Source organism: Macaca mulatta, chromosome X (genome assembly GCF_049350105.2).
Source record: "Macaca mulatta isolate MMU2019108-1 chromosome X, T2T-MMU8v2.0, whole genome shotgun sequence".
NCBI lineage: Eukaryota > Metazoa > Chordata > Mammalia > Primates > Cercopithecidae > Macaca > Macaca mulatta.
Window position 1 is genome coordinate 24,701,733 of NC_133426.1, and position 10,768 is coordinate 24,712,500.

At 38.7% G+C, this 10,768-nt stretch overlaps 1 protein-coding gene across 1 annotated transcript in view; it reads left to right on the forward strand.

Moving 5' to 3' along the window:
* Positions 1 to 10,768, forward strand: part of POLA1 (DNA polymerase alpha 1, catalytic subunit) — a 307,406-nt gene that overhangs the window by 191,611 nt on the left and 105,027 nt on the right. The window contains exon 35 of the mRNA XM_015127112.3: positions 2,473 to 2,589. Coding sequence (XP_014982598.2) covers positions 2,473 to 2,589 — 117 coding nt within the window. The remainder of the gene's footprint in view (positions 1 to 2,472; positions 2,590 to 10,768) is intronic.

Consider the following 10,768-nt stretch of genomic DNA (forward strand, 5'->3'; position numbering starts at 1 on the left):
GAGATGGAGTCTTGCTGTGTCGCCCAGGCAGGAGTGCAGTGGTGCAATCTTGGCTCACTGCAACCTCCATCTCCCAGGTTCAAGCAATCAGCCTCCCGAGTAGCTGGAACTACAGGCGTGTGCCACCACACTTGGCTAATTTTTTGTATTTTTAGTAGAGACGGGGTTTCACCGTGTTAGCCAGGATGGTCTCGATCTCCTGACCTCGTGATCTGCCCGCCTTGGCCTCCCAAAGTGCTGGGATTACAGGCGTGAGCCACGGTGCCCGGCCAGTATCTTGTTTCTTTAATTCTAAGGAGCTGATTGTGAGCTGCACTCTTGACTTAACAGCTTTTTTGGAGTAAACTAAAGTACGTTATTAAGCTGTATGTGTCCATTATAAATGCATCTGAGTTTCAGAAATATTAAAATGTGAATATAAATGTCTCTTTAAATCAAGAAGATGTTGTAATACACCCTCAAAATTAAAACAAACAGCTGCCTGTGACTCCGAACCACTGATTATCTGGTTCATGATCTTTTGCTGTGGTAGTAGTAGTTTATCTCAGACACTAACCTATCCCTTCTCTGTATTGTTAGCATTTGTAGTTGGTACCACACAACTTGGTTCTTAAAGCCAAGCCATACTGAATTGCTTTTATAGTCTCTGTGTGTGGACCTTGCTTTCCTATTTAGATTGTAATTTCCTGAAACTGTACCTGGGGCCCTTTTGCCTGTTCTTCACAATATTTAATGTAATTCTGGGCATATATTACAAGTTTCATTAAGGACTCATTGAGACCCTCCCTCTACCTGAAAAGCTCATATTAAATTTTAAAATAGTTTAGCCTTGAATGAAGGTAGGAATAATGCTTACTGTGGGTGTATTGACTAGATGAATTTTACATTCGTTAAAGGTAGCATAATTGTTTTAGTTATAAAGATCTATACACTTTGCCTTTTTGTGATAGTTTTAAATGGAGCCAGAAGAACTGATTCTTGGTGCTTTCCCCTGAGTTTTGTTATAGCTACTTCCAAGAAAAGCCTATTCTGAGGAATGAGGTCAAACAGCACAGCAGCAAGTGAGGGCATCCCTCAGCTTTGGATTAACACCACATGGAAACATTACTAAGTGGCAGACTAAAGTACCTGACATAATGAATCAACACTCATGTATATACTGCTCTTATCTAAGGGGAAAAGACCAACAAGTTGTTCAGTCTAGAAATAGAATACGGGGTGATGCATGTTATTGATTCCTTTATTAATGATAACACAGCATAGCTCTTTCTGGCCTTCATTCTTTGACATACATTGTTCTTTCTGTGTAAGTTGTCTTTTCTGCCTTCTCTACCTACCAAACTTCCACTCATTTTTCAAGACCAGTTCAGAAGTTGCCATGTCTCAAAATGCTCCAAGACCTACAGATAGTCAGGTCCCTACTGGGGGCTCCGCAGATCAGAACACCATGAGACAGGGGAGCAGCAGCATACCTTGTTCACCTTTATACCCAGCACCTCACCCTAACATTTGCCTTATACTTACGCCTCTGTGGCAATACATATAGCACGAAAGCCCACAGACCTTGGTTCCTTAGTATAAACAGCTGAACTTTGTTTGACCCCACTTGGAAGTCTTGTCTCCTTTGTTTAACAGATAATGTTTTTATAACAAACGTAATGCTGATTTAAGGTCTTAGGCATATTCTTATCACATCACTATGAGAAAATTCAAACAAGATCAGCAAGGGAGAGTAACTGAAGAAGGAAGGTGAGAAGAGGGTTCTAAAAGACAGAGAAGTGAGCAATAGCTGTAGTATTTCAAACCTCTGGAAAATAGTGATAAGTTGAAGTTGTCCTTGAAAACATTGCAGCTAGTTTTATGTCTCCAGAAAGCACATATAAGAGAATCTATTTTTGTTTACATGAAATAATTGATTATATTTATTAAGTGTTTCTTTTATATCAAATATAGTCCTAGACACTGTAAATGTGTTCCATCATTGCAACAACCCTATACAGTAAGTACTGTGGTATCCATTTTACAGAGAAGGAAACAGCACAGCAATTAAGTAACTAGCCAATAGTCACTCAGCTATTGGGAAGGTTATACATGTATGTGGTGCATTCTTTACTTCAGTAATGGTCTTTCCTAATGAACTAAAACACATTGGTTTACATTCTGCCTGTAGTAGAAGTTTTTGTTGGCAAGTTTTGATGTATTTGAGTGAGGAAGGGTGTTTCTCTTAAGAAAAAGAAATAACATCTCACGTGATTTTTTTTTTTTTTTTAAACTGAATGGGTTTCCTAACTTCTAAGTTTGGGGCATAGATTTAGCTAATTAACATGTCAGGAGAGAGAGATAACTAGAGTTATGTCAGAATTTCTGAGAAAAGATGAAATAAAATGAGTCTATCTTGATAACCAAAAAAAGATTTGTTACTTATATTTGTTGATGGTGATAAGTCTGAAGTTTTCCCTTTCTTCTCTCCAGGGCTGGTTGATATGTGAGGAGCCAACCTGTGGCAATCGAACTCGTCACCTTCCCCTTCAGTTCTCCCGAACTGGGCCTCTTTGCCCAGCCTGCATGAAAGCTACACTTCGACCAGAGGTAACAGTCTCATAATGCTAAAGAACCATGTAGAAGAGGGTAGAGGGCTGCTTGCTTTGAGAAGTAGATACTGAGTATTTGCCCTATGAAGATGCCCTACTACCATATGCATATACTAATCTTATTTTTAAAAAATACAGATTTCAGAAAGATACATGCTTTCTTTTTTTCACATGTCATGAGCAATACTATATTTATATTTAAAAGGGAAACTAATTCTCATATGAGTTATACAAATTTCTTTAGTTGCCACTACATAATTGCAAAAGAAGACATGGCCATTTCATTCTAGAAACTGCTGTCATATTTGGGCTTGATCAGAATCCCATTTGTAACAGGCAGAAATCCTCCCAATTCTGTTCCCTGAATGGTTTATTTTGTGGGGTTTTTGGTCCCCTCTGCTGGATTAGTTGTTTATAAGTAGCTGCATAGTTGAGTAGTTCTCAAGTCATTTTTCTTGGTTTTTTGTTTGCTTGTTTGTTTTGTCTTTTTTTTTTTTTTTCTTTTTTTTTTGAGACAGAGTCTCGCTCTGTCGCCAGGCTGGAGTGCAGTGGCATGATCTTGGCTCACTGCACCCTCAGCCTCCCGAGTAGCTGGGACTACAGGTGCGTGCCACCGTGCCCAGCTAATTTTTGTATTTTTAGTAGAGATGGGATTTCACCATGTTATCCAGGATGGTCTCGATCTCTTATACTCGTGATCTGCTCACCTCGGTCTCCCGAAGTGCTGGGATTACAGACATGAGTCACTGCACCCGGCCTGTTTTGTCTTTTTGAGATGGAGTCTTGCTCTGTCGCCCAGGCTGGAGTGCAGTGGCGTAATCTCGGCTCACTGCAACCTCTGCTTCCCATGTTCAAGCAATTTTCCTGCCTCAGCCTCCCGAGTAGCTGGGACTACAGGCATATGCCACCACACCTGGCTAATTTTTGTGTTTCTAGTAGAGACAGGGTTTTAGCATGTTGGTCAGGCTTCTCTCCGAGTCCTGGCCTCAGGTGATCTGCCTGCCTCAGCCTCCCAAAGTGCTGGGATTACAGACGTGAGCCACTGCACCGAGCCACTCAAGCCATTTTTCTACCTTAATATACACACCTGAGACGTAAGACATACTGTCATTAATGACTCCCAACTGGAAAGCATGGCATCTGGAAACACTTCTCTGGTAATTAAGATGCATTCCCTCTGTTGACCCCTTTGAGCATCTTTGACCCAAATGGCATTTCCCAAACTGTAGTGAGAAGTTTGCAGGTCTTTTGAGCAAAGAGGGTTTTGTGATCAAGTACATCTAGCAGATGCTGGGCTAACAAAAATTAAACAAGTTTATTGCAGATCTTTTCAGAACCTATAATATGATAATGTGCAATCTGTCTCACTAGGACAGGTCCATAATGTGCCTCACTTTCCAAATTTGTCTAGCCTGAAGATTTGTAAGGTTTTTAGTGAGAAGAAGGTGAGACTTGGGAACCTGTTATTATTTTTAAATACAGAGACAGGCCAGCAATCAAGTTTTGACTTCAACATTTCCTGCTGAAAAGGGTTGATACACAGACTTGTTTTAGAAAAATAGGTACACACATTTTTAGAAATGGAGTCTTGCTATGTTGTCCAGGCTGGAATGCAATGACTGTTCACAGGCACAATCATGGCTCACTACAGCCTTGAATTCGTAGGCTCAAGTAATCTTCCTGCTTCAGCCTCCTGAGTAGCTGGGACTGTCGGCACTTGCCCAGCTGAAAATATTTTATTTTAAAATAATAATGACTTTTAATTTTAGGATAATATATCATTTCACAAAATTTGGCAGCTAGTCAGGAACTGTAAACAGCTGCCATCATTGTGTATTCAGTTATTCTTTTGCGTATCTATATGTATTTTTTTTACATGGTTGCCATCACAATGAAGATATGTACTGGTATCACATTTGTCTTTTGTCAAGCATTTTTCTGTGTTTACTTCATTTTTAGTACCTTTTTTTTTTTTTTTTTTTTTTTTTTGAGACGGAGTCTCACTCTGTTGCCCAGGCTGGAGTGCAATGGTATGATCTTGGCTCACTGCAACCTCTGCCTCCCAGGTTCAAACAATTCTCCTGCCTTCACCTCCTGAGTAGCTGAGACTGCAGGTACATGCCACCATGTCTGGCTAATTTTTGTATTTTAAGTAGAGATGGGGTTTCACCATGTTGGCCAGACTGGTCTTGAACTCCTGACCTTGTGATCCACCTGCCTCGGCCTCCCAAAGTGCTGGGATTACAGGCATGAGCCATCACACCTGGCCTCCAGTACCAAAAATTTTAAACACAAATTTAACTATACCACTCATTAGGCATTTTCGGCTACTTTTCAATATCTCTACTTGAAATTTTGTGATGAATATTTTTCTGCTTAAATGATTTTTTCTTTATTTGACATTTAGGATAAATTGTTATCAACAATACATACATACATTGCATAAATACAATATGGTCATGATTTATATTGCCAAATTGCTTTCCTAATGGGCTATCCCAACTTATACTGTATACCAGTACTTTATGAACATACCAGTTTTACGATAGCCTTTCTATCATTTGGACACTATCGTTTATTTTTTAAAACTAATTTGATAAGCATAAAATGTTCCTTGCCCTTTTTTTGGTGTACCTTTGATGATTAACAACTTTTTTAAAAATGTGGAACGTTAGAATTAGCTGTCATATTGAATTATTTTTACGTCAGTCTTGTCTCAAGACTTGCATCAGCAGGTGCAGAGAGAGAACAAAAGTGTATGTATTTAGTGTGACTCATCAATCCGGTTGTAGGCTTTAGGGGAATCACCTTGTTTCATGAACTGATGCTGCCTTTGAGACTTTTTAAATATCTAACTCATCAAGTTAAGTTCAGTGAAAATCGAATTACTTCTTAGAAAATCAACCAGTTTTATGATTGCATTCTTGGTAAGAGAAGGTAAAAGGTTAGTGTATAATCATTAGATCGTTAAGCTATTAGACTGATACATTTTGAGGATGATGTTGATAGTGGTTTAATATATCAGGTTATCTTTTATTATTTATTAATCTTTTTAGATTTCAAAGTGACTTGTTCTTTTCTTCATATCCTTGTCCTTCTCAAAACTGCGGTGTTTTAGGCATGTGTTTCTCAAGGTTATCAGCTACTCTTCCCAAGGAGAAGCTTTCATAGATTAGCTCCTCTGGTTCCAGTGCTGCTCAGGACATGACCCTGTGGAGTTACTCAGTTTCAGAGCAGGCTGGTTGGTGATACTTTCCTTAGCCATTCCTGACAGGGACCTTGACAGTGGGACTCAGGACACTCTTATGTACTCAACTTTGAGTTGCTAATAATGGGCGAGGAATTTCTTAATTCTATTTGTGAGGTTCCTGGGCTTTTCTAGTAGGAGGGAAAAATGCATTTTTCCAAAGATAGTTCTAGAGAAGTTCAAAAAACAATTGTGCAATGGACAGAATTATTGTAATCACCAGAAGGTTTTCCAAGGTGTCTATTTTGCAGGATTCTACTCATCTGGTTCTTTAGTTCTCAGTTGCTCTGTCTCAATCATACCTTACTTTCATTTAATAATTATTTATTAAACACATACATCCTAGGCACTTTGCTAGGTGCTAGAAACATGTTAATGAACAGAACATTTGTTTATAAAACTATTTTAACGTTACATAGATTATATAAAATTGATATCTGTGGGCAAAAATAGACATTTATAAATGCCTGTTTGGATGGAACACTAGACATTCCTAGTACTAGACTAGTGGGAGCTTTAAATATGTTGTTCAAATTTGATGGTAAAGCACTAGCCTCTTACTGTGCCAGTCTTATCTGCACATAATAAACCTATTCTCATTTAGTTTTAGGTTGCAGTTGACTTGAGTACTTTCCAGAATTGACTTGGAGTAGGAAAGCTGGCTCTTCTGCAGGCTCACATTGCCAGAGTTAGAATAAGAAAGCCGGGACAGTTTTGTTCTCAGGGTTTTACACGTGTATCTTCTCTCTTCTCAGATACTTCATTTATGTGTGTGTGTGTGTGTGTGTGTGTGTGTATGTATATGTATATATCTCACTGTTAAGTTTTTTAGGCTCATGGAAATTCCCAGTATATAAGTTGTTGCTTAAGACATATATTCCCTGAGTATTCTTTGCTATATAGGAGGTGCATTTAAATACGAGAGTGAAAATTTTGATGCCTATTTAAGTTACTGAGTAAATAGAACCCTCTTTGACAGGATCATTCATGCCCCAAACCTCAGCATCACGCAATATACCCATGTAACAAACATGTACATATACCCTCTGAATCTAAAATAAAAGTTGATGTTATTTTAAAAAAATAGAACTCTTTCATACTGGTGATAGAGATGAGACTTACCCAAGTTAGGCAATAAATATTTTAGTATCTCTTTATTTTAATAATGTGGTTTTGACTTTTTAATATCGTGAAATGTGTATGAATGTGTATGGAATCCCTCCACAGAGGATTCTGTATTAATAATTTGCCAAAAATAATGCTTTCTGGTTTTGTTGTTGTTATTATTCTGAATCTTTCATTATCGAACTAGGATTTCAAACCAAGTTAAACTTTTTCTCATTAACATATTCATTCTTGATGTAGAGCTGAGAAAATGTCTGTATGTGACTCTCTCGATCATGATAGAGATAATCTGTGAAATTGTATAGTCCCTGGGGCAGGAGCAGTATAGTGGAGCCCTTTATTCAATTATTTAATCAACTAAATTTCTTGAAGGTCACTTACAAGGAAAGCAGTGAAATGACTTCTAGTCCTACTTTGATAAACCCCCTAATGTTTCTCATATTTTCCTCACTTGTAAAATTGCTGAAGTCTTTTATAACAGAACACGTAACATGTGTATCATGTAGGACTTCTGTCCTTAAAGGGAGAGGAGAAATAATGAACTTACAATCATTATATGTTACCATTTCAAAATGGCTATGGCTGAACAAATAGTCGATTTGATAAGTAGGTTAGGGACAGTGAGAATGTTGCCAAGCTACCTAGGGCAGTTTCTTTTTTCAGAAGAAAACATGAAAATAATTGTGGTCTCTTAAGACAGTAAGCATGAGTCCATATAGGAAGAGCACCTTAGAACTATGACCTAAACAGTAGGCTCTCCTTTGTTATTTTGACATGCATATTTGATGAGATTACTAAATTCTATGTACAGCTTCTCTTACCGTCACATGGGTGCTAGTAACCTTTTTGAATGTACTTTTTAAAAATTGAGGTGTAATTCACATAACATAAAATTAAGCACTTTAAAGTGAACCATGCAGTGGCATTTAGTACATTCACAATGTTAAGTGGCTGCCACCACTGTCTAGTTCCAAAACATTTTCATCACCCCAAAGAAAATTCCATATCCATTAAGCAGTCACTCCCCATTTCCCCCTCCTTCTAGCCCCTGTTGTCACTATGGATTTTACCTACTTTGAATATTTTCTTTAAATGAAAGTATACGATATGTAACCTTTTGTGTCTGGTATCTTTCACCTTGTGTAACATTTTTGAAGTTCATCTGTGTTGTAGCATGTATTAGTACTTCATTCTTTTTTATGGCCAAATAATATTCCATTGAATAGATATGCCACAATGTGTTTATTCATCCATTGATGGATATTTCGATTGCTTTGTCAGTATACTTTTAAAGTTTATTTTTAATTAGGTAGAAAGGTCTTACATTTGGCCTGAATTTTTTTTTTTTTCTGGAGCTTACTCATTGGTCCTACTTCAACTGAATGGTACTACACAAAGCTAGACTGATCCCTTTTTCTGTCTCTGCCTTCGGTAAGCACTTATTCAGCACCTATTCAATGCCCATTTTATGAGAGCCTCTTAGACATATAAAGGTAGCTATCTTCCTGAATGTTCCTTGCTAGACCCAATATTCCTAGGCCTTCATTTCTCTAGAGCTCTGCTTTCAGAATAATGATCCTAGTAAAGACTTTGTGTCTGATAAATTGAGGAGCCCAAAACTACATGCAGTATTTTAGGTGCTCTCACTAGCACTAGTATGAAGCAGGAGAAACGTGTCACTGCTACCTTTTCTAGATAGTAAATTTCTGTTAAGTCTATTCAGAGTTGTGTTAACTTTCTTGGCATCCATATTTTCAGTGTTTTTCATTTTGAGCATTCTCTAAATTAAAATGCCTAGCAATTTTTTTGTATATGCAGCTGCTAAGCCATGTCTTATCATGGATTTTTTGGACCCAAATGGCTTATTTAGACCCAAGTATAAGACTTCAGTAGGTAGTATATTAACAAAGAACTACAAACTAGGTGACTTAAAATATTGAAATGTATTGTCTCACAGCTCTGGAGGCTAGATGTCTGAAATTCAAGTGTTGGCAGGGCCATTTTCCCTCTGAAACTTACAGGGAATCCTTCCTTGCCTTTTCTAGCATCTGCTAATCCTTAGCTTGTAGATTCATCACTTCAATCTCTGCTTGTGTTGTCACATGGCAGTCTTCTTCCCTGTGTGTCTCTTTCTCTTTTTCTTATAAGGACACTTAGTTTCATTTGGACTAAGGCCCAGCCTAATTTCACCGTAACTTTGTCTTAATGTGATTTCCTGTACCAATACTCTATTTTCTTTCTTTTCTTTTCTCTCTGTGTGTGTGTGTGTGTGTGTGTGTGTGTGTGTGTGTGTGCGCGCGCGCGCGAGACAGGGTCTGACTCTATCACCTAGTCTAGAGTATAGTGGCATAATCACAGCTCACTGAAGCCTCGACCTCCTGAGCTTAAGTGATCCTCCCAAGTATCTGGGATTACAAGTGTGTGCCACCACACCTGGCTAAGTTTTATATTTTTTGTAGAAACTGGACTTTGCCGTGTTGCCCAGGCGGGTCTTGAAATCCTGGGCTCAAGCGATCCGCCTGCCTTGACCTCCCAAAATGCTGAGTTTACAAGTGTGAGCCACTGTGCCCAGCCCCTATTTTCTAATAAGTCCACATTCATAGGGACTTGGGGTTAGGACTTGAACATACCTTTTTAGGGACACAATTCAACCCATTACAGGTAGGAATTGCACTGAGCTAAAAGTAATGGAGACCAAAACTAACAGTAGCTTAAAAAGAACAGACATTTAATTCTCTAAGAAACATTCATTCCTTATCATGTGAAAGAAATCCAGGTTTGGAAAGAGCTATCCAGGATTGCTCTTGTGGCTCCACAGTGTCATCAGGGCATAGTCTCTTCCTGCTCTTTTCTGTCATCCTCGAAGTCATGATGTGTTCCCAGGAGACTGCACACGCTCCTTCAAGCCATCAAAGGGTACAAGATGGAGAAAAGGCTGAACAATCCTAAGGATGTGCTTCCCAGCCTTGTCAGTTCTTTATGCAGCCTTTCTAGAAGTCCCATTCAATACTCTTGCTTGCATTTTGTGGGCTAAAAATTAATCATGTGGAAATAATTGCTCTTTTTGTTACTAAAGAAGGAAGAGTAGACTGGGTATTGGGGATCAACCAGCACTCTATGCAACAGAGACCTTCCAATGAACCCTGTCAAATCTCCCCTTCCTGGCCTCAGCCCATCACTGTTCCATTGTGGGATTTTTGAATCCTGATTCTGCCATGTACCCAGCCATTTGGCTTCTGCAGTTCTTGGAGAAGATAAAAGATCTCTCTTTTGTTTTCTCCAAAGTGTTGGTTAAAATGTTGAAGTGCATTTATGCGCATACCAGTGGATAGATGCCTTCTTCTAGATGGACATTGCTCCATTTTACTCAGTATGCTTTGTGTAGGATTCTTCTAATTATCTTTGCTTCTAGTTTGTAATTTTCCACAAGGGGAAGAGGCCCTACTTCTAATAAGCCTGTAGTCTAATGGAAGACGTAGGGAAATACAAATTTTCCACGCTCCATTGACCAAAGGGACAAAAAGGGCTACAATAGCTTTGTGATTCCAATGCTCCCTAATCAATAAGGTAGGAAAGATAATAGAGAGGTGAAGACAGTGATTATTAGATGAGTAACTGGGGCAGTTTTGCCCCCCAGGGAACATTTTTGGTTGTCATAACGGGGAGTTATAGCTGGAGTGGGGAGGGAGGTGCCACTGGCATCTCTTGAGTAGAGGCCAGGGATGCTGCTAAATATCTTGCAGTACACAAGATAGCTTCCAGAGCTAAAGAATGATCCAGCCCAAAGTCAATAATGTCAAGGTTG